This window comes from Lutjanus erythropterus, chromosome 6 (genome assembly GCF_056507025.1).
Source record: "Lutjanus erythropterus isolate fLutEry1 chromosome 6, fLutEry1.hap2, whole genome shotgun sequence".
NCBI classification, from domain to species: domain Eukaryota; kingdom Metazoa; phylum Chordata; class Actinopteri; order Lutjaniformes; family Lutjanidae; genus Lutjanus; species Lutjanus erythropterus.
In genome coordinates, this window is record NC_139322.1 from 9,926,188 (window position 1) to 9,950,575 (window position 24,388).

A 24,388-nucleotide genomic window follows, 5' to 3' on the forward strand; every position below is an offset into this window, starting at 1 on the left:
CAAAACAAGATGCTTGCATCATTCAGTCTTTAATGACGTCCATTTACAGCCAGTAAAGACAATTTTCAAGGTCCCTGTTGTGAGACACATAACCACAAAAACATTTGAAAAGTCAAAATGAAAAATTAATTTCTCAGAGTAAAAATAGCCATTTCTGTTTTTTGAAAACAAAATTTTAATCAAAATCCTAATTTTGTAAAATAAAATTAAAAACATAACAACAAAAAAGTCAAAACAAAGACCAGGGGAGGTGAATTACTTGACGGACAAATTTCATCCGTCAGTTTACAGCCAGTTTAATCCCATCACTTCAAGTGTTTTTGATTTTTTTTTACTGTTTTTAAGCTTATTTCAGACCATTTCACACCCTGACATCCTACAGGTTGGTGCTCTTGCTTGCACTGTCCTTTGACTGACGGACTCCATACAACCACTTGATGACTCTTGCGTTCCTCTCAATGACAGAAACACCGTAGGGAACTCGCTCTGCAGCATTTCCTGCACCCTCCTCCTCATCTTCCTCCTCTCTGCCGGAGCCCGCACACTCCGACCCTGGAGCGCTCACACTGCGGAAACGGGCCATGGACACAATGTCAGAGCTGGATCCTGTCCACTCCTGCAGGTCCGCTGGGTCCAGACCACACAGGTTGAAGAAGCGCTCCAGTTCTGTCCCGGCTCGGGAGCACCGGTCGCTCATGTCCGATTTGGACCGGGTCAGAGAGGGACGCTTCCTGGAGCTGGTGGAGGACAAACGGGTGATCGCCGGGGAGGGAGGAGGGAAAAGAGGGAGGGTGGGTGGAGAAGCAGGGACAGAGGCTCCAGCTGGAGGTGCAGGGACTGGGGCTCCAGCTGGAGGTGCAGGGAGAGGGGCTCCAGCTGGAGGGTTGTCAGGTTTCAATAGAGCGACAACAGGTTTGAGAGGAGACGGAGGACCTGCTGTTGTTCTGGTGTGGAAGAGACGCAGGTGAGACACAGCCGGACGGAGTGGAAACTGGGAATGTAAAGGTTGGAGGGGCTGCCGGATGTACTGAGGGGGTCTGCAGGTCGTCCTCACAGGGCTGGCCTGAGGCATGACGTCCACTCTGCGCACCGTCCCTGCAGCTGGAGACCCAGGAGAGCTGGGGGCCTCCACCCTGGAAGGTCCCGAGGCTTTTAACCTCACCTTAGCGGGACTGGACCAGTCAGGACGGGGAGGTGGACACGGCCTCTCCTTCGTCTGCTGTGGAGAGCTGTCTGAGGTGGTGGTGGCAGCACCATCAGGAGCGTTGCTGTCCTCTGATCGGGGTCCATCGCTCACATTACTGATCAGATTCGTCAGATGCTCCAGGTCCAGCTGGACTCCCTCTGTTTTCATCTTCATTGGGATCGGCGTCTTCCTGGTGGGCTGCAGAGCAGCGTTGGGGTTCATCAGAGGCTTCCTCACGTCCGGAGGCCTGACCGGCTGCTGTTTGGACAGAGCCACCTGACTCTTGACATATTTAGCCTTGTCTGCCTCCAGCCTCTCCACCGCGCTCTGCTTCGGCCTCCCAGCAGCTGTCGGGAACTGTCGGTAGAAGTCCGGCCCCACCGGCCCTTTGGGTCGCAGGCGTGGAGGTGCAGCTGCTGTAGCCGCCCTCGCCGGCTGCCTCGCTTGGCGTTGGAGCGTCTCCAGTGGCATTTTGTCAAACTAGTAGTACCTGTCCTCTTGTACTCTCTGTTCACAGCTTCCTCCTTGGACACGTTGAGAAAAATGTCCTTGTAGAAACAACAGTTATCCAGTATTTGTGCTTCTGTATCGCTGTGTCATGATGATTTTGAAGAGATGTAACCTCGGCACCTCAGCTGAACTCTTGACATTTGGACATCCTGTGGAAAAGAGACACATCAGTGAAAAAAAGCTCAATAACCAAAGTTGGATAGTAACCAGAGATGGGAAGTAACAAAGTACAAATAATTCATTAGTGTACTTATAGGAAGAATCAGTACCAGAAAGACGTTTTGCATTGGTAAAGCATCCCAAGCACACCAAACTAATGACAAATACAGGCAGAGAGCTGCGTCCCTGCAGATTCAGTCACCACCACACACTTCTACTGGATCAGAACTGATGATTGACTATACTTTTCTTTTTTATTTGGTGGGAAAAAGTTGCATATTATGCCTTTAAGTAGAGTTTTCAGTCCATTTTATTTTTCTGACAACATTTTACTTACTCCCTACTTTTACTCCCTGCATTTTAAGACAAACACCTGTACTTTCTAATCCTTACATTTTGTTTTAATGCATTTGAGGACAATTATTGATTATTTTTATTTTGCATGATTGTGCACCACCTTCCAAACATACAAACTGATTTCAAACTAAATGGATGAAACAATAACACATAGAAAAGATGATTCCTTGGTGTGTCCATCAGTGCGTATCATGTTTGACAGACGTAACAAGACAAGCTGATACAAATGTCCTTAAGAGGGTGACTTTTCTACTTTTACATTTTGAGTACATGTCAGTTGGTTTTTTTTTACTGAACTTGGAACATCCAGTTTTTCTCACCGTGCTCCTGCAACATGGAATAACATGCAGAACAATTTAAAGTTGATCTCTGAAAGCGGAGGTCTTGTCCTCAGGGCAATTTTAATCTTCAACTGTCGCACATTTCACCCTCAGATGTTCTTGTTTTAATTCATTCATTTGCTTTGAAGTTTTAGTCATTAGTAATGTTTTTATTTATTCTTAAGATTTTATTGTCGCTTTTATTGCTTGCACTTTTTCTTGCCAGTTTTATCTAAGTTTCCTATTGGTGTTTCTTTGTGCAGCAATCCAAATACTAATGCGAGAACAATGCATGTCTCTATTTATAGCAAAGTATAAAATAAGGTAGAAAATGTGAAAAAAAGCATATAAGTGCAAATGACATTATGCATAAGGTCTGAAATGTGCAAAAATATGCAAAAAACAAACAGAGTCCACATGGATACGTATGAAATGTGATATATATATATATTAAAAACAGTATGAGGTGCAATATTTTTAACATTTGATTCTGAAGTAGGTCTAATCTAAAAGTAATAATAAAAATTATGATTAGATGACTTTTCTGGATTATGTTACTTGTTAGAAATACTGCAATGTAATCTGTATTCAATGTATTCAAAGTAATCTGACCCAACGCTTTCAATAACTCAGTAGCTCAAATGAACAGTCAATAAAGACATTTACCTCAGAGGACAGGCGAGCGTCTCTTTTTCAGACACTTGTACTTCTCTAACACAGACAGGACACACAGTCAACTCCACAATACACCCATGAACCCTCCCCATTTGACCTGCAGCCAATCCTCTCGAAGCGTTCACCACCTTACGAGTTCATTGGCTGCCGGCGCAGACGGATTTGAACAATCACTCGCAGTCACCAACAAACACACAATAAACCTGACACTTCATTTTCAGTCAGTAGACGGCCTGGGAAAAGAGTGGCAGGAGTGTGTGTGTGTGTGAGGGGTGATGGGAGGTGCACGAGGACAGCTGTCAACAAGCTATTGTCTGGAGGCGATACAGAGCAGATCTCTCTCTAACACACACACCAACAGCTGCTATGGGAACAATGGCTCCTCATCTTTAAATAAAGCAGCCGGTTGCCAGGAGTTTGTAGTCGGCTTCTTCCTGAACTACAAACCTCTGTAGGTTCAGTAAAGTCACGACAAAGAGGTTCGACTTCTGTTAACTCGTCCCTCTGTGTGGACGCTTAAGGCTGCGTTCACACCGCAGGCAAAACCGCCCCGAATCTGATTTTTCTTTGCTCATATGAGAGTCAGATCTGTTGTTTTCTAATGACAGTGTGAACAGCACCAATCACACAGAACCTGATCTTTTCAATTCTGATTCGGGCCACTTTCATATGTGGTCCTGAATCAGATACAGGTTTGATATTTGATGATATTTTGGATTTTTCTGTGGTTCCCCGCCTCACGAGGAGAATAATTTATGAGTAGTTTATTGATGAATAATTTATTAATTGTAGGTTGATCTCATATCCATGCTACATCTCATAGCCCCTCCTGTTCTCCATGCCTTTTTGTTTTTCTGTTGTTTATTACCAAGTGAACTTTTGTATTAATTTGCTTTGGCAACGTTGTATTTTATGCAGTTATGTGAATAAAGCCAATGAATTGAATTTAATATTTTGCAATGCGACCTCAGTGTGAAGAGTCATATCAGAATTAATGAACTCTTGTGTCTGAAGTGTCTTACCTCAAGACTCTTGGAGACAGGTGTATTAAAACTACCTGACATCCTGACATTTTGGATGAAATCAGTTTAGAGCTGGGAATCGTTTAAAAATTTAAATATCAATACCAATACTAGTGCTCTTAAAGTGATACCGATACCAGTGGAGTGCTTCATTCAACACCTCTTTTCAAAGATTTGTCTTTTCGAGGAGCGCACGCTGTGATTTGCTGCAAGCAAAACCACATGTTCATTTTCTTTCTAGATCTGGGTACCACAAGGTATCATTAGACTGGAGAAGTTTTCAGCCCTAAATTCCCATTACAATCCAAACACTCCTCGCTCTGAGTCTACATCCACACAAACCTCAGTACAGAAGCAGCAGCCATTGCTTCACAAAAACCCATAATTAAAAATTTAGGTCTTTTTTTTCCTCGTCCACGTCATCATCATGAATTCGCTGGCTTCCACCGCACATCAATTTACAAGTGAAACCGTGAACGCTGACTTCAGTGGCCCCCATGTTTACTTTTGTACGACACCATGGTTCTTTTGCTCATGTCAGTTCAGGACTGCGACCGGTTCACACTGGAATCTGTCTGATCTCAGCAATAAATCAGAATTTGAGGACTGCAATGTGAGCATAGTCTAACTGTGGTGACTGAACTGCAGGCGGTTTTGTTGTAAAGGTCATAATAATGAACTTGATAAATGCAGCTTGGGTAGTAATAGATTACATTACAACCAATCCAGACTACATGTGAAAAAAATGTGCAGTTACATAGATTATAGTTACATTGTAAAGGATTACTTGACTAGATTTTTGAATACGTAGGCTACATACTGAATATGTTCTGCAGTTTCTCAGGTTGCAGGTTTGTGGTGACTCTAATAACTGTTTTTGTTTTGTAGTGATGATTTATGGATGATGGAAATATTATTCATTTTTATTTACATTAAAAATGGAGGATAATCCTTTCACATAAGTGCTGCTCTTGAGTTACAAGAGCAAAGTCCTCCATGTGGCCTTTGATTAAAAAAACAGCTGCAATAAAAACTAACATGAAAAGAAACGGCAACCATATACCTCTAGTTTGTGCCAGGGAAGTTTTTGTGAGGATAAGATGATTTCAGCAACTGTAAATGCCAAAATATGCGAAATGCAAACATGGAAGATGTTTTGAGAAAATAAAAAGAACTCAACTTTTGTGGCTGCATCCATTTTATTAGCAACAGTGCAAAATCAAGAATATATGTTTTTCCCTGGCCTGTAGTGCTATTTATCCATCTAGATTTTTCTTGGTGTGAGTTGCAGAGTTTTGGAGATATCGGCCGTGGAGGTGTCTCTCTTCTCTCCAATATAATGGGACTAAATGGCACTTGGCATGTGGCGCTCAAAGCACCAAAAAAATGGATTTGAAAAATTCAAAACCAGTGTCTCTTTCCAAAAATCATGACCTGATTACTCAACATAATACACACAGAACTTGCAGTGAGCTGTTTCATGAAGGAATTACTTTCACTTTAGTAGACAGTATGTACTTCCAGTAGATTCTACCACAGAAAGAAAGTAGTTCCTCCAGTAAACTGCTCACAACTGTCGATTATGTTGAGCAACCAGGTTTTTTGTAATCGTACATTATAAATCACAAAAATTGCCACAGAATTTGTATTCAGCAGCTGACTATGTTTCACAGTAATCTGACCCAACCCTGCTGATAAGGACAAACACTCTTTCTGCATTATATACTTAAGATACTGAGTGTGTTTGAAAGATGCCGCCTGAACAATCTGCATCTGCCAGCCACATTCTCCACATATTTGCCATTCCAGTCTGGGCCAGGCCAAACTCCTGCTGACAGAGCTGATAGACACTTTCTGGACCTCCAGTCTTACCTGCCTCAAAGTCTCCCCGGTTTACAAAAACACCTCTGATGTCCCCTTACCGGTAAACGCAGCCAGCGGCAGCACTATGATGTGTGTCATTAGAGGTGGCAGCAGGCTGGTGTGATTACAAACCAACAAGGAATGTCAAGAGGTGGGTCACACAAACAAAAATAGAGCAGCAGCCACTAATTTGTTTCTGAGTCAAGTGCTGGCATGTTCAGCTACTGAGAGAAAATGACAAACACAGAGAGAAACAGAAACACAAAGGAGAGGCAGGTAAACAACAGAAAATGTCCCTCATGTACTCAAGGCCTACATACTAGTCCTGCCCTGACATGCTCAGTCTGCCTGCATGAAGCTGTAGGTTGTCAGGTCTTGTTTTTTAAGTATTTCTACACGATAACTCACCCCGTCTGTCCTCTGTTGGTGTCCTGACTCTTCCTGGTGTCGTTTTTTTTTTTTTTTTGTCTCAGCGAGCACACCGTCCTGTCCTCTTGAAGAGAGTGTGTTTGAGAGCACTTAGCAGCAGCTCAAGACAAACCTGTTTGACAACTCATGTGTGCTCCTCCTGAGCCCGCCCCCTCCTGCTGATTGGTCCAGCCACTCTCCTACAAGGATATAAGCTGACTTCCTTGATCACATGACCCTGCCTTTGTTTTATGTTGCAAGATGGATGATAAGCACTTTGTTTGCTGGCATCATAATTCATCTACACCCCAAGGCGACACGCTTTCAGCTGTTCAAAGGTCTGTGTTGAGTGTGTGTGAAGTGTGTAATGAAGTTCACAATAAGACAAACAATCTAGACAAATTTAATTTTACCATAAAATTGTCTCACACAATCAAGAGAAACTGAAACAGACATCATGATCTCTTTCTTTCACCCAAAAATAAAAGAAAACAAAACAAAACAGAGACCCACACCAAGTATATAAAAATAAATGACCTCAAGTGTTTTTTTTTTTGATTAAAGACATGAATGTACACAAAATTTACAGGATTTCATTTGGACTATAAACACACATAGAGGGACAGTTCACTCCCAAATCAAAAAATAGATATGTTTCCTCCAACCTGTAGTGCTTTTAATCAGTCTAGACTGTTTTGGCGTGAGATGTTGAGTTGTAGAGATATCAGCTGTTGAACTGCCTTCTCTCCAATATAATGGGACTAAAAGGCTGTCAGCTTGTTGCGCCAAAGAAATAAATTTGGAAAACTTAACAGCAGTGCCTCTTTCCAGAGATCATGACCCGGATACTCAAGATAATCCACAGACCTTGTTGTGAGTAGTTTCACGTGAACACTGAACTACACCCACCAACTGTATCAGAGGAAACCGTGCATCTTCTCATGGACAAGAGGCTTGTGTTGGTTTCAGTGCAGGAGGTAAACATTAATAGCGTCCCTCTCAGCTGAGCTGTAACGTTAGAACCACTGAGACAGATAGGGAGGTTGGGTGAGTGGGGCTGTTAGTGGTAAGTGAATGACATGAACCGGATTACTTAAAGAAAGGGTCGCTTCTCATCACTGCAAAGTTTTCTGCAGCTATGTTCTATATCACCCTGGGCTTGTTCTCCCCCTGTGAGGCCTTTTCCACCAACATGGAACCAGCCCTGTTCCAGTCCAAGTACCTTGAACTGTTATCAGCATTTCCACCAAAAAAAAAGTTGGTTCCCAGCTGGAACTAACTACATGAAAAAATGGCCCGACACACTAGATGGCACCACGGTTCAAAGAATCCTGACTGGAACTGTTCCCAAAAACCAGAGCTAAATTAGTAAAAAAGTTTTTTTGTTTTCACAAAGTTTCAGAGCGACACAAACACAGAGTGTCCCCACAACCACAGTAAAAGCTCACTCTTCTGTCTGAGGCGCACAGTGTGAGGGGAGAGAGAGGGACGCTGCCCTGCTGCCAAGAGGAGTGCTGACTAAGACACAGCACACATGGGAATAAATGACAAAATAACTGATTTTGATTTTGATGTATTTCTCACTATTCCCTGATGATCTGAATAACACTAGTTTATTGCTAGTTCTCTTAATTTATATATTAAATATTCTGCAAGTAGATTCAAAAATATTCAATAGTGGAACTGATACGGTTTCCTGAATGAAATGAATACTATTAATAATACTATAAAATTAATTTTAACTAAAAGAAAATTACATTACACATTAAAATGACTCACTTTAAAGGAAAAAGCTGTTCAAACATTTTTTTACTCTGTACACTGCACTACACTATTGAAGAATACCGAATCTCACCATCGCTGAACATGCACTGACAAGAATGGCTCCATTTTTAGGTTTTTTGATCTAAATTATTTCTAGGGACAATTCAGTAGTGGCCCTTGATTAATTACAGTCAACTTGTCACCTCACGCCAAAACAATCTAGATGGATGAATAACTCTACATGTGAGCAAAAAAAAAAAAGTATTTTTGGATTTTGGGGTGAACTGTCCCTTTAACCTCCAAAATCCACTTAAACTCTTGACAATCTTTTTGATTTTCAAAGCGTAAAACTACCACAGTTTGCTGAAGTCATCACACTCCATACCATAATATTTGGCCATTTAGTATTCATAACTGTAAAAAAAAAAATTACAGTCACATAAAAATTGCACATAAGAGCACAGAGAAATGGTTACAGTAGAGTTAAAACAACAAATATTTAATATTCCTTTTACAGACCAGCGATGCAGGAGTGTGCGGTCAGTTCCTGGTCATATGTGCTACTGGAAGTTTGCATAAATGTAAATGACGGTGAGGTGAAAAAGCTGTAACATTCACTTCAGAGTGACGGCAGTTTGTATCCAAACAAACTGCAGCACGGGTGGGTGTCATCGCCTGGATGTTAAAGGGATAGTTCAGATTGTTTTAAGTGGGCTGGTATGATGGCATGGTGAGTGTATTACCTACAGCAGCGGTCTGAACGGCCCCAGTTTGGAGAAGCAGCAAGAGCATCAGGACAGAATTTAAACAATGTGTTGCTGTGGACAGAGTCAGCAGTAGTGCTATCAATAATATTGATTTATATACACATATCAGTTCGGAATTTAAATGGTTTCAGTCCTCCTCCTCTGCAGTATTGATACCAGCTGGTTTCTCATTTTCTCTTCTCTCCATTGACACTATTAACTTTACTCAATTTCTAGTTACTGTAATAATTAGATCATTAAGTTATTTTTAAAGGCCTGATCTGATGAGAAAAAAATGTTTTGTTGACATGTTATCTTAAAAAATGAAGGAAAATGATGGGAAATATTGATATTTTTCAAGGTATTGTATGTTAACAGTCCAAAATGTATTTTAGCCACTTAAAAAAATCTGTATCAGTTTAACTGTACTCTATACTTAGAATATTTTCACCTCTTTACCCTGCCATCAGATAGCCTTTTTAAATGTGAAAGCACTCTGTTCAAAGCCACCAGACTCCAGTGGCAAAATCAGTAACTTTACCTCACAGATCACACGAGTTGCTGGTGTACCGCTGCCTTGACTGGTTAGTTAATTCGTCCTATCATGTGACTATGATGAATTCAAACTATCCTTTTAAAACACTGAAGTCACACAAACAAACTAACAAATCGAAACAGTTCCACAGAAGCAACTCCTGTGTTCAGCAAAGTTTAATTACTGGTTTTACCAGCAGAGTCTGGTTGAGTGATACAGAGCAATGTTTGGTTTATATAATAGCAGTTTTCCTTCAAAAAGCCTGGCTGATGGCAAAGTAAGGCTGTGAAAATATTCTAAATATAGCACACACTTAACATGATGTAGATTTTTTTTAAGATGGTGGTGCTTTTTTTAATTGGCTAAATATGTTTTTGTTGCTGACTCTGTTCACAGCAGTACATTGCTTAGCTTCTGTAATGGTAGTCCTGTGGCTTCTCCAGACTGGCAGCGTGCTGACTGGCATCTTCTTTATGAAATACTCTGATTACCTCATACAACCCCACTTTAAAAAAAATCCAAACTATCTCTTCATAATAGAAATGAAACATAAATGTTACCAATAATCAGTCCACCTTCATCACTAGTCACGAGAGTCAGACATCATTTTCCACACTGTAACATCTCAAAGTCCAACAATGTGAAGTAAATACCATAAAGTTAGAGTAGAGCCTTCTGTGAGGTTCACTGTGCTTCCCTTTGCTAAGTCGTGTGTCAGGGACCGCGGCTGTGGTTCACCTTTGGAAAAGTCTGCAGGCGGGCGCTGGATTTAACTCAACATCTCCGTCATTAAACAGTTTGAACTCCAGAGAAATAAAGGGCGATTTGTTCTTCTTGTGCAGTATAATTTAGAAAACAACATGCTGTGTTTTGATGTTGCTGGCTGTTAGGAGATAGCGCAGTTTTTATCTTTGTCCTTTGCACCGAGGCTGTGAGCTCTCCTCCGCCGTATGCTGCCTCTCAGTCCCCGGTCCCTCTGCACCTCCCTCTCCTCCTCCCCCTCAGTGTCCTTGTCCCCTTCGGGCGGCTGCTTTCGGAGCTGCGGGGGCAGAGGTATGCGCTGTCCCAGGAAGAAGCCCTCTTCCTCTGAGTCTGAGGATGAAGAGCATGTAGAACAGGAGTCTTCATGTTTGTACTGGCCCGGCTGGAGGGTCAGTGAGCAGGCCCTCGCAGAGCCCCGTTTGTCCCTGTCTTTTTCTCCTCTCCATTCCAGGGCGTCCAGCCGAGGTCGGTCGGGCCGCGAGCGTCGGGAGCGCCTCTCTGCTTCCTGGTGGAGAGCGGGGTCGGAGGGGATACGGCACCGGCTCCACCCTCGCCGCAAACTCCGCTGGTGGTAAGAAGATCCATCTGGTTGGAAATAGAAATCACGATAAAAACAAAACTGACAAACAAATAACAAGTGAAGTTAAAGACTATAACCAGTGAATACAGCTCGTCTTCGCCTACAGTGGATGCTAACCTCATGGAAAAAGTGAAAGACCGTGACTAGAGCCAGTGTTGGATTTGTCCTTTCCAGTGGAAATTTTGACAAGAATTTTTAATTTAATTTTAGTCTTAGTTGCTAACTGAAAAATGAGACCAAAACTTCTGTCTTTGACCAGGATTTTGTCAGTGGAACTCAGTTTTTCTGTTTTTCAGTTCTTTAATTTTATAGGACAGATGAAGACATGACAGGAAAGCAGGAGAGATGGCGGGGGAATGACAGTCAGCTATGAGCCATGGGGAGGAAATCGAACCCATGACCACTTCAGAGGACTCAGTACATGTGGCGAACGCTCAACCAACCAACTGGCCACCAGAACTCAGTTTTAGTTTTAGTGTAATTTTAGTCAGTGTCTTCATCATAACTTTCTCAGACAGTTTAATGATACTGTCATGGATTCTGCTGAGGGATATTTCCCCAGGCTGTATAAATTCCAGTGGGTTTAGTCATCTCGGCTGAGAATGTGTTATTGACATGTTCTTTCATATCGTACAAAAATGAATGCAGAAGTCATTCTCGATGACACCAATAATATTTTACTACCTGACAAAACAAACTTTTTATATATTACTTAGGTCTTCTGCTATATTTTATAATTCTGTGTTTTTCAGGTGTCTTGTTAAATTGGTTGTGGTTTTTTTTGGCACATCTTAAATACACAAGGAACTTCTTTCTAATTGGGAACAATGCACTTAGTCTATATAAGACAAGTGTGTGTCCACAGGTCATCTCTCCTGTGTTTTCCTCACCTGACAGGCCATTAGCGAACACACACTGTTTGAAGAAGCTTATTAGTGCTTTGAGATGGCTCATTACAGTGATCGAACTTATGCTGTCCACTGGAACGACGCCAACTATTTTGTCTTGTCTTTACTTGTCAGACCATAATGAACAGAGATTTCAATGTCAACAAATACTGATCAACTTTCTCTCAGCCTTTTCTTACCCAGCAGATCCATCTGTGGTGGGATGCCTTTCTGTAGATTTAACCTGCTTCCAAACCCTCCTTCCACCTCATCTTCTTCCTGCTGGTTTTCCTCGCCCTCTTGCAGCTCCTCCTCATTCTCGTCTTCATCCTCGTCCTCGTCGACAGAGTAGCTGCTGCTGATCGGTTCTCTGAAGCTGACCCTCGCTGTGCCGCTGCGAGTCAGCGGGGGAGGAGAATCGGAGGGTCCGTCCTCTGGTGGGGGCAGGTTTGGCGGGGGTGACTCCCGGGCCGTCAGGTCGCGTGACTTAATGGGCAGAGGAGGTGGGAGGATGGACGGGTTGTCGGGCGGGAGGGGAGGCGAGTCGGGTGAGATGAGGTGGTTCACATGAGAGTTTTTCTGAGGAGGAAACACTGCAGAGAGAAAATCATGATGTCAAATTATAGTTAAAACAGTGAGGTGAGATTTTACTGTATATAATATTATTAATATTGCATTATCGACTTGTTATTGATTAATGCATTTTTAATTGGTTAAATTAACAGTGATTAATTATTAATCATTAACATCCCTAGATATATTCCCTACAGGGGTTTATTTCACAATAATGACCTGCTCACTGTTCATTATACTTACTAAAATACAAACAAACTATAATTTAACACAAAATATTATGATCAGAACGGCGTCCATAGCAACAGGCTATTCTTCATATCAATGGTCTACTATTCAGAAAAAATAGGCAATATAATATAATATACATTATATAGATAGCAGGTTTTTTAGTTCTACGCTCTTGTTTTTGATACCTTGCATAACTTGATTGGTCCTCTCCACCCAGTTCCTGCAGTCTTTGGCAGCAGAGGTTCCTCTTGAATTGAGACCAGTTCGTCCAGCGTTCCCATTCAGTTCTCCGTGAAACTGAGAACCACTGACGGGAGGTTTGACACCACAGTCCTCTGGCAGTAAACTGTAATGTGGAAGGTCGCTGGGCCACGATGGACCCAAGCCATTTCCTAGATGAATGTGGGGAAGAGGTGAGTAGGAGCCTCTCGAATGTGGATGACCACCGGGTGAAGGAAGTCCGTTTTGAACTGGAGCTGTGCAGTGGACACCTGAGAGAGACAGAGTGAATAAATGTGTCAGAATAGTCTTTATAAGATGTTCTATATTTAACCACAGCGCCTGGGAGTGCCTGTCATTTTAAATCATCACCTTCAGTGAAGGTTCTGTTGTCTGTCAGGAAGCAAACAGACAACAGAAATGTTGTTTATCACATATTGATTATAATGTTGACCTAAAGTTACTTTCTCTTCTTTTAGGCAGACTGAGATTCATTTCATCAGAATTATTTACAGCAGTTTTAGTGTTACTTGTTTTTTTGTCTGAAACATATTGAATCAAACTTTGACTAAAAGCCACACGTCACATATTTGGTATCAAATTAAAATGAAATGAAAATGAAAAAAGAAAGAAAATGACTTGTGATTGCCAGTTTCTCTCTGATTTTAAGGCAGAGCTGTTTGTTTCCATGAATAGGAAAAAGCTCAGTTATGTGAGGACTCTCAGTGAACTGCAGCAACATCCTACAGTTCTACTCTGAATGAAATACCTCCAACTTTCCAGCATTTTACAGTATAATTATAGAACATGAAACTAGATCACGGCATGTTTTTTATTTGAGCTAATGAAGCAGTCCTCTATTGATGGGTTTCTGACTTAAGCCATTTCCTTGTAATTGCTTTTCTATCAGCTACACTTAGAATTTCCAGGCAAGTATTTTATTTAAATATTTTTAGAATTCAGATGTAAAAGCCCCAAAATGGGTTTGCCCCAATTAAAAATATATTTTGGGCTAAATATAGTCACTAATTCTGTGTAAATCTTCTGTGTAAATCCTTTGCCAAAAAGTGCTTGTGCTTGAATTCCTTCTTGGGAGCAACAGTTACTCCAGCAGCTGAAGGACGACTTCTGAGGAAGTGTTTTCTTCTGAGACGTTCTTGAAAGTCACATTATTTTGATTAGGCTTCCTCTGGAATGCAACTATTAGTTTCCTTTTCCCTTTTTTTTTTTTTTTACTTACTTACTGCTTCAACCTCCTGTAGCCCCATAAAATACTTTGTAACATAGAACTGTTAATGTGATAGCGTACTTGAAGAAATCTAAAAAAGTCATTTGACCTGTGTAGTCTTTTTGATGTCCGAAAATTGTACAATGTCTCCTGATTTAAAAACATACAGCATGAGGAGAAGCTTTGATTAGCCCATCCCTTATAGCTCACATCTCATTTGTTTAAACCAAAGTCAAGGTCATGAAAGCAACACCTCAGAATCTTTCTCTTTAAACAAGAAGCCACTTTTAGTTATAATATTTAACCATGTTTTCAGAGGTAAGTTGATCCACTTATTACCCATTTCCATTAAGTTTTTAATTAGTCTTTTAACCCATTTATCTGTGCCTGATTTGGAACTGACCTGGAAATGTTCTCCTCAATTTCTTTCTATCTCGCTTAGTAATCAAAATTGTACCAGCAAAATACAATAGATACGTCTTTTAGGCAGGGGGGTGCTCTATCAGAAGTCCCCTACAAGATGTTTTAACTCCCAAGTTCATTTCTTGGCAATGTGACCTACATAACATCTGAGTATCACACCAGTGTGCTATAATCACCTCTGTTTTCCACTGCAGCATGAATGCAGTCTTTTGCAGGAGTTATAGGAGGTTTGACGCCCTCTGGTGGCTGCAGCGGAGAACCGCACTGTGTCTGCTGGAGTTTCTCTGCTGTCCCACAGCGTCTGTGCTGAGGCGGCCTGCTCTGCAGCGCCGAGTCACAGGAGTCGGAGTTGTCGGGGTCCTCGCCCAGCGAGCAGGGCCTGGAGCAGAAGATGAGCCCCCCTCGAGGGAGGAAGGGGCGCCCCAGCAGAGGCAGCCGACAGCGGGCGCAGCAGAAACACGACTCCACGGCGTGCCAATGCTGACCCTCGTATGTCATCTGGCCCTGGTCGATACCTGAGAGGAAATGATTTCATGATTACACATGACCACACAATCTATCTGTATTACCTCAGGGTGTGTGCACAGTATGTATACAGTACAGAACAAGTTAACTTCACCTCAAAATCAAAAATATGTATTTTCCTCTTACTTATAGTGCTACTTATCCATCTAGGTTGTTTTAGTGTGAGCTGCTGAGTTTTGGCAGCTGTAGAGATGTCTGCCTTCTCTCAAATATAATGGAACTAGATGAAACTCGGCTTGTGGTGCCCACAGCGCTAAAAAAATACATTTGTAAAATTCAACAGCAATGTGCCTTTCCAGAAATCATGACCCAGTTACTCAAGATAATCCACAGACCTCGTTGTTTCAAGTAGGAAGCAGGTTTTCTCTCTACTGAACACCAACTGAAAAACCATACAGAAGGAAGCATGTGGCTACTCATGAATGAGAGGCTCATGCTTGTGACAGCATGGGATGTAAACATTATTGGTGTCCTCCTCGGCTAAACTATAACCTCTCATCCATGAGTAGGTGCATACTTTCTTCTGTACGGTGACATAGTTGGCATTAAGTAGAAAGAACATAGTTCCTACATGAAATTGTTGAAAACAAGGTCTGTGGATTATCTTGAGTAGCTGTGTCATGATTTCTGAAGAGAGACATTGCTGTTGAGTTTTACAAAAGTATTTTTTGGCACTCTGAGTCATTATATTCTAGAGAAGGCAGACATCTCTTGGGCGATAGCTCCAAAACTCTGCAACTCACACCAAAACAATCGAGATGGATAAACAGCACTGCAGGTAAGAGGGAAAATCACCAAATAAATCTTTCATCACTTTCACCATTAGAGAATTCCCCTGTCTGTAAGACCAGGCATCATGTCAGCACTCTCGTGTCCTCACAGGCTCTTTGTAAGAGGTTTTGCTGGGATATTTATAATTACATCTATGCAGCTGGCATGAAACAAACTTTAAAAAACAAGGAGGGAGACAACTGGTCCAAATATTATTGTGGTTGTATGCAGGCTTTTTTGCAGAGAAACACCACCATAAGTCATTTTCATAGACTGATCTGACATAAATTAAACATTAAATGAGCTTGTTCTCAATGTTCCCTGGTTGTAAACTGCTAATACTTCTAATTGTGCAAAAGAGATGATAATGAGTGATGCATTTATTATATAGTGATAGAATAAATCTTAATAAATCACAAGACATGTTTAAATTCTCTCTGTGCATGTTTAATCTTGCACTGCTGCAGTCTTTATGTTAATCTGACAGCATACAGTTCAGACTTGTGCCGCATTGGACGTTTTACAGAAATGTCACATAGATCTTACTAAGTCAGATGAAGGAAGATTACTGTTGTGGCTTTTATGTAAAAGTGACTCAGATGCTTAATCAGACATTAGAACATGTTAAATTGTCATCAAGTTTACATAACGATATCTGAAAGGGGTTTATATTACTGATTAAAATGAAATATTTCTGAATCTTTTTTTTAAACAAATGGTTACACTTTAGTCCCCTTAATTAGCATTTATAAGCAGTATATAAACAAACAACAATTTCTAACACACTACAATGTAGCAGAGAGCTGATTTAAGTGTTTATATATTTGTCAATAACTATAACTCAAGCGGAAAAAGATGTATAAACAGATAAGTTATATGAATAAAGTATATGTCTTCACTGGAGAAGTTGTTATAGACAAATACTTTACATTAATAAACACTTTAAAATGTCCTCGTATCTGCTTACAACTGCATTATAGTGTGTTATAAACAATGAATTAAATGTTTTGTAGACTGATTATAAATGTTTAACATAAAATCAGTGTTTCTGCATGTTTCAGCAAGTTAAATAAAACATTTTACAGACTTTAAAAGACCTTTTTAGACCATTATGAAGGCAATTTAGAGTTAATGTTGTTAGTGTAGAGTGATTCCATGTTGGTTTCATTTTGTAGTCGTTATAGCCTGATTAACAAATATTTTTCTCCAAAACACATTTAGAAGCAAGAGAAGTTAATGTAACTTTATTAAAATAACGTTAACTTCATAACACCATATAAGACAAAATTAATAATAATTAATAAATAATAATAATTAATTAAAAAAATTTAAGACATATTAAGGCCTAAAATTCTGATTTTTAAGGTCCTGAGAAAACCTTGAAAACATTACTAAAGCCCTTAACTGTGTAGGAAATGAGTTTCTTTAGACTTAATTCAGTACCTATGTGTTCTCCGCAGGTATCGCAGTACTCTGCATACAGGGACTCGTAGCAGGAGCAGCAGTACGGTCGACTCTCTCTCATGATGTAACGCTGGCCGCCCAGCGCAGCCTCACACTCAAAACAACAGAAATGCTTCATGTGCCAGTATCTTCCCTCTGCCTCCGTACATTCATCTGCCAGAATAATCTGGGATTGTAAAAGAGAGGGAGACAGAGAGGTCACTCGGCACAGCAGTGGTGATTTCATGGGTACAGAAGTAAACAAATCACAGTCATAAAAATGAGTACTGAGGATTTGGGTTAACAAGATGGGAGGAAAAAAAGATGCTATCGGCGGCCTGTTGCAGGCTTTGCCATCCTCTGGGTCTAAAGAACACTCGTAGGTCAGTTGTGCCAGATCCATTAGTCTAAGTCAACTAATCTCTTAAGTCATACTGAGAAGTCATTCAAAAAAAGAAGAGAGAAAAATCTGCAAATACCCCTCCATGCACTAAAATCAGCAATAGTAAAACATTTGACAGGGCCTGATGATTCATTAGAGGATCTTTCTACACAGGATACCTTTGAAGAAAAGCCTCACGTTACACAACTCACTGATTTTAGCTTTTGCTTAGTTTTTCAAAAAATGTTGCCTAAAGCGAACAGTTCACAGAGACAGACAGAGCAAGGAAACATGGGGTGCAAGAGATTTGAACTTAATACAATGGTGTTACGTTTGCCATTTAAACCAATGGGATACTCAGTGTCTTGTTTTCTGGCACCCACTGCGCTTAACTTTTAGTGACCAGGAACCGTATACAGAAAGTTCCTTCGTTTTTTATTTAATTTATTATTTTTCTGTGTTTTATATTTTCTATCTGTTGCTTTAGCATTTTACTTTATATTTTGCCATTTATCATGTTCTATTACTTAATTTTTTTTATTTTACTGTATAGCACTTTGGTCTACTTTGGTTGTTTTTACATGCACTTTATAAATAGAAAAATGATCTGATTTGATGTTAACAACGCCTCTAACTCATCTGTCTTGAAGTTACATGCCCATCATTGTTTTTGCTCCATGTTTTGTACGTTTCAACAGTTAAGTTATTTAGCTTAGCGATATAAAAAAGGAATATCAGTTGCTTGGTAACAGACATTAAAGTTGATAAGCAATACTGGTTTGAGTATTCAGGACTTCCTAACCTGAAATAAGATGGGAAGAAGAAAGATAACTAAAGTTAGTTAGGGTTTGCTTCTGTAATATCAAATTGGAAAAACCTTAAGACTCTTCCTAACTTAAGACTTGAGGATTTTGGTGAGACAGTCACCTCATCACAGGCCTGGCAGCGTGGCTTGAGCCTCTCAGCGTGGTGACGGCCGCAGTAGATCTGTCCATCCTGGTAGAAGTAGATCAGATCGACGAGCAGCTCACTGCAGGAGGCGCACTGGAAACACTGAGGGTGCCAGCAGCTGCCGTGTCCCGCCCGACTGGCAAACACCGCTATGTCTCCACCGCAGATCTGTCTGCCACACTGGAAAAATAAATTTGGTTGGGGTGGGGCAGAGGGAAGGAAGTTAGAGCCTTTAACAAATGATGAACGCTGCAGGTTGCACTGCAGTTTGCTTATACAGCCCTGTAATCATTAAAACCCAGAGTGCTGTGGCCCCTGAGCGATGCCTGCATCTACTCGCACCTGAACTTGCTTCAGTCTTATAAAAAGAAATTCTTCTTCTGCGTGGCTCTGATGTGTTTTAATAGGCCTTCCCTAGTTGTTTTTGATTTTTATATTGGCCCGTCTCCTAAGGGAATCTGCCACGTTTTCCAAACAAAATAAAAATGCTCCTCTACCTGCTGGCAGATGGCTCCCGTCATTGTTACTGGGAAGAGTCTGACGACGCCTCTGCCCAAGTTTTCTCTTTTCCTCTGCTGACTGAACAAACGCAGCTCCTTCTTCTCCTCGTCGTCCAGAGAGTTGCAGTACTGCGGCTGCAAGAAACACAAAGATACTCTTGTTAATGTGTGCATACAGATCTGATTTATAAAACTCATTTACCTCCTAGATTCAGACAAAACAGGAGAGACCAAAAAACCCACCACAAATAATGAAATAACAGAAACACTGTCATGACATTAATTCAGGATTATAAAAGTGAACATTAGAAGTCAGGGATTTACTTTTAAGTAAGAAGAAAGACCATCTGTGAATAATCCAAAAAATGTTACAGATTTAATATGCAATGGTAAATTCTTTTGCCTTTGTGTTTAAACCTGGTGTTTTTTTTATGCATTCTGATTATCCTCATTAAGATCACATCTCTGTCCTCCAGAGAAAAAACTGCCCGAGAGTATTTTGTGGTGGCGTCAAATCAGCAACAGACTTTCTTTAAAAAGTCCGTTTTGTGAGTTGTTGAGTTACAGGAAGCTTTATGCTACATATTCTTTATTATTTGTCCCCTGTTTTAAATTCGGCAAATGTAATACATCAAGTTATTGCTTTCATTGCGTAAAAAGTTTTGAGTCAGTTTGTTGTGGTGTGCAGTACCAGCATGTAGGCTACTCTATGACTAGAATAAGTATATGCCTTGTTAACAGCAGATCAGCAGCACAAATAAGTGCAGCACAGTTATTTCTTACCGTACTTCATTTTTCAAATTGTTCTGTTGAATAAATCATCTTTTGCCACTTTCATGGCACAGAATAGACGATAATAAATAATTACAGGTTGCTTGCTCTCAAAATCTGGACAACCCTCCTTTTATGCTAGCTCTGTATTTATGTTATGTTGTGTGAGTGCCAGCAGGTTGTACAGATTGCGTTTTTAACTACCTGAGATCCAACAGAATGCAAATTAGACTACCACCATATATGATTCATCAGATCTGACTATGACACATTTACACTTTACATAACATGCATTTTTCCATATCTGGATAACGTGCCTCACACATGTCAGTGATGGGTACAGTGCAGACATTTCAAAAGAAAGCACCATAAACAATTGTACATAATAAAGGTAGAAGGTAGGACATAATAGTGGGTGGTCACAATTGGGTGAAAAGAAATATAATGAACTCCCTGACTTAGTTTATTGCTCAATAAAAGCGTGGAATGACAAAGTACTATTGTATTGTGACTTAGCAAACTTATTAGACTTAAGGATTGCGTGTATGTGGCATGTCACCACACTATTACTCTACACTAGGAGTGAAGCCAAAGACTAGAACATCCAGAACCACAGTGATGTTACCTCACTATCGTGGGCTGGAAGCTGGTGCAGCAGCTGTTTGATTCGGTATCTCTCTCCTGGACTGTTCACGTAAGGCACCCTGTCCTCTGGCAAGCAGCTAAAATATTGGTAAACCTGTGCGGGGAGACAAGTGAGTTCACATAAAGGCGTAAATGACAGAAGACAGAGCGCAACCTGCTAAATGACAGAAGACAGAGCGCAACCTATCTAATTACAGAGCAATTTATTCAACCACAGTCGTAAATCAAAAACAAGTTAGGAATATTTTTTCCCATGGTTATAAAATTGTTCGAGTATGTATGAACATGTCCGTATGACAGCGTGCTTTATGTCTATGTAGCATAAATTCAGATTCTGCGTCTGCTCTGCTCCCATCTTGTTACCTGTTCAGGCTTGAGCCCAGGTGGAACCCATGAGTACTCCTCGGAGGCGCAGCCCGAGTCGTCGTCGGAGATGGAGTGTCTCTGGAAGTCTGAAACCAGCTTCGTCATCATCTTTTCCAGCTGGCCCGGCACGGGTCGCACAGCGTGCTCCTCTCGCACACACTTGCAGTGCACACAGATCTTCCTGTGGAGACAAAGACAGCTCTGGGCTTCATCCACGGGGAGTTTTTGACTGATTTACAACACAAGCTACAGCAGATCAAATGTCAAATTCTTTAAAATATATAGACAGGTGGGTTCGCCTGGTGCTGCAGGTACTAAGGTCTCAAGTCTTTGCACTCAAGTCAGTCAGATCCTGAGTTAGAACAGGCAAGCCCTGAGTCACATCCCAAGACAAGACTGACAAGTCCCAAGTCATGTACTAAACTTTGAGTTTTGAGTCCTAAACAGTTTCCAGCCTCATTTACTAACAAAATTACTTTGCTGTTCAGCTAAGATTAGCAGAGCATTAGCTTGCTAACTATGTAAACATTAGTCTTGACATAACATCCTCTGTGCAACTTCAAATGTTGAATACAGTTGAAAGTTGTTTCATCTAGGCCTTTAATTTTTGAGCCATATGCTTCGCATGCTGTGATTTGTTTTTTGTTGACCACCTCATAGGCTTTGTATGTGAGCAAAATTACCATTAGGACAATTTTATCCAACTGGCGCTCAGTAATGTAACGTTTATCTTTGGGCTTGGTGTGAGGCAGAGGCCATCAACTACTTTTCTAAGCAGCCAATGTGGGGTTGATTGTAGTTCACTGACAAATACATTGTATTTCTTGTGACTGCTTCAAAATAAAAATTAACCCTGTATATTTTGCCAGTTAAAAGTTTTAAAAGCAGCAGTAGGAAATGTGCAGTTTGCATTAGCAGTAGTGTAATATAGCAGATTTTCTGTGAATTTTGCCAGTTCATGACACTGTAAATATATAAATACTGCAGTATTTTCATCAGTGGCCATTCTGAGGATGTGCTGACGATCACTGGTATAAGGTATCAAGTATTTTCAAATGTCTAACGTCCAAGTGAAGTTAGTCTTAAGTTATCAAATTTGTGACTCAAGTCTGTCTTGAGTCCAAGTCATGTGACTCAAGTCCAGACCTTTGATATCAGTCTCTATTTTCTGGTATCATCTGATGAAGTAGAAATAAAAAGAAGGTATTTTAAAAATTCAAATTTAATTATTAATTAATTAACAGCAAGTTTAGTTGATTTTTTGATCCTACTATTAATCCAGTAGAAAAACTGACTCTTATTAAGCTAAGGCAATAAGATTAACTCCTACAACAAACCAAAACAACTTCTATTGTAGTAACTCTGTCTTAACACCACATTCATTAGGGCACTCCCACAGGTTCTAACCATATTAATTATGAACACACTTTGCGTTGGAGATATGATGTCACAAACCAGCCCACACACATTCTTGAGGTTGACTCAACTAGACTACTTGTAGCCAAAATTTCTGATACAACAGTTGTCACACCAGCACACAAAACACAATCTCCAGATGATTCAAAACAAACTCAAAACTTCACAAAAAATTCAGATCTAAAAACAGTGTGCAGGTCTATGTATATTGTGTAGCACAGGTGGGAGGTAAAAAAGCACAAATACTTTGTTGTCCATCAGTGCATACTAAGAACAGACAAGAAAGGGAGACTCAACAGTGGAGAGAAGGTGAAGTTCAGTTACCTTTGCACAGAAACAGAAGGTAGAACTGTCCTTCAGACTTTTTACTGTAATACTTTTTAAATAAATTTCAGAGCCTGTACTTTATATAACTTCTATAATCCCTATTCCAAAAAAGTTGGGACGTTGTGTAAAGTGTAAGTGCAATGATGCAGAATGCAATGATTTGCAAAAACCTTTGACCTATAATCAATTGCATAGAGTAGAAAGACAAGATATTTAAAGTTCAAAGTGATTAATTATTGTTTTTTGTAAATATAGACTTTGTAGATATAGACTTTGATTTACCACTGTGACACATCACAACACTCAGTAAGCATTTGGGAACTGAGGACACTAGTTGTTAAAGTTTTGAAGGTGAAATTCTCTCTCTTTCTTGCTTGATATACGACTTCAGGTGCTCAACAGTCCGGGCTCTCCATTGTCGTAATTTTCATTTGGGAGACAGGTCTGGACTGCAGGCAGGTCAGTCTAGTACATGAACTCTTTTACTATGAAGCCACGCTGTTGTAACACGTGCAGAATGTGTCTTGGCATTGTCTTACTGAAATAACCAGAAATATCTGTTTGAACATTAAATATCTTGTGTACTGTTTTCAGTACACAAGAAGTTTGAATACAAGTCAAAAAATATTTGAAAATCATTGTATTCTGTTTTTATTTTACCAAACTTTTGCACTTTAGTAAAGAAGTTGAATCAGCATGTCTTTTTTACACAAGTATCTGTATTTCTACTTGAGTAAAGAATGTGTGCTTTTGTCACCTCCTGTGGAGTAAACTCATCATATCACAGATGTTATTGAGGATTAAACAATCCAGTTAATGCCCACATTACACCAACATCTCATCGGATCTGCATCAGGACCACCGCATCCCAAACAAGCTACTACAAAACAAGAAGGAAATGAGGTCACTGCCGTAAGCCTGGCTGTCAATCCCGGTACAGTTAAGAGAGGGAGGTGAAGATGGGAGCAATAATCTCCCTCAGCCTCGTATTACACCCCATCTTGTCTCTCCCTCCTCACCACATTCAATCTGGCGGTGGGTGTGCTGCCTCCGTGTGTGGGAGCGGTGGAGTCAGACTAAAGCGCCCTGGGCTGAAAGTGAGGTGTGGGCGTGGGTGTCGCATATGTGCGTGGATGGGACAATGTGGCTGTACACGGTATGCATTGCATGTGTACATCTCTGTCACGATTGCATAACAGGACTGCCAGCTGGCACTTGTGGCTCAAGTTCACAAGGCACAAAGCTGCTTTATTCCAGCACCCAACCCCCACACAAACCAAAAAGCTCGCACACAAACACACACGACTGCTTATAAACTGCGTGAGAACTCCTCTTCTAATCAATCGTCCCATAAAAAGCTGCCTCCTCAGAAATTCTTAGCAACGGCCGGTAATTGCTGCATGTCAGCGTGTATTGGCACCACTCTGTCAACTCCTTAACAATTCTCTTGTGGTGAGTAAACAAAGGAGAGAATGCTACTACTGGATCCCAGTACCTTTCCTCAGGCCCAGGCCAGTATATGCTTGTAATATGCAGCTGGCGCCTTATATGGCCATGGTCGCCAAGCAGGTAGAACCAATAAAAATAATAGTAAACACAGCAAGTCAGCTTAGCCTAAGCCATGTTGGCATGAATTTGACCCCAGCTGTATTTATGTGTGTGTCTGTGCTAGCAGGGGGATGGGGAAACTGTAGCACACATGCCTATGTAAGTGGGTAGGAGGACACAGACGGAGACCTGGCATGGTGGGACAGATGGCAGATGGACCACGTCTCACCCTATCTCACCCCACCAGTACCCACCCCTCCACCACCACCACCACCACCACCAGCCTCCACATGAA

The 24,388-nt window shown here is 40.8% G+C and overlaps 2 protein-coding genes across 4 annotated transcripts in view; both read right to left on the reverse strand.

Moving 5' to 3' along the window:
- Positions 1 to 10: 10 nt before the first annotated feature.
- fam110a (family with sequence similarity 110 member A) lies at positions 11 to 6,662 on the reverse strand. Of its 3 annotated transcripts, none has more exons than XM_084720488.1 (2): positions 6,501 to 6,662; positions 11 to 1,845 (listed from the first exon to the last, which is right to left on the reverse strand). In XM_084720488.1, exon 2 carries the CDS (start codon positions 1,655 to 1,657, stop codon positions 377 to 379), a length of 1,281 nt encoding a protein of 426 aa, XP_084576614.1. In that variant the 5' UTR covers positions 1,658 to 1,845; positions 6,501 to 6,662; the 3' UTR covers positions 11 to 376. The 3 variants fall into 3 exon arrangements, with proteins under 3 accessions (XP_084576614.1, XP_084576616.1, XP_084576615.1); XM_084720490.1 differs by lacking the exon at positions 6,501 to 6,662 and adding an exon at positions 6,102 to 6,289; XM_084720489.1 differs by lacking the exon at positions 6,501 to 6,662 and adding an exon at positions 3,199 to 3,297.
- A 3,483-nt stretch (positions 6,663 to 10,145) lies between these two features.
- Positions 10,146 to 24,388, reverse strand: part of prickle3 (prickle homolog 3) — a 34,403-nt gene continuing 20,160 nt past the window's right edge. The window contains exons 3-11 of the mRNA XM_084720492.1: positions 20,800 to 20,983; positions 20,417 to 20,530; positions 19,018 to 19,155; positions 18,497 to 18,700; positions 17,188 to 17,374; positions 14,625 to 14,963; positions 12,764 to 13,069; positions 11,975 to 12,367; positions 10,146 to 10,892 (exon numbers count right to left, since the gene is read on the reverse strand). Of these exons, the coding sequence (XP_084576618.1) occupies positions 10,432 to 10,892; positions 11,975 to 12,367; positions 12,764 to 13,069; positions 14,625 to 14,963; positions 17,188 to 17,374; positions 18,497 to 18,700; positions 19,018 to 19,155; positions 20,417 to 20,530; positions 20,800 to 20,983 (2,326 nt within the window). The 3' untranslated portion in view covers positions 10,146 to 10,431. The remainder of the gene's footprint in view (positions 10,893 to 11,974; positions 12,368 to 12,763; positions 13,070 to 14,624; positions 14,964 to 17,187; positions 17,375 to 18,496; positions 18,701 to 19,017; positions 19,156 to 20,416; positions 20,531 to 20,799; positions 20,984 to 24,388) is intronic.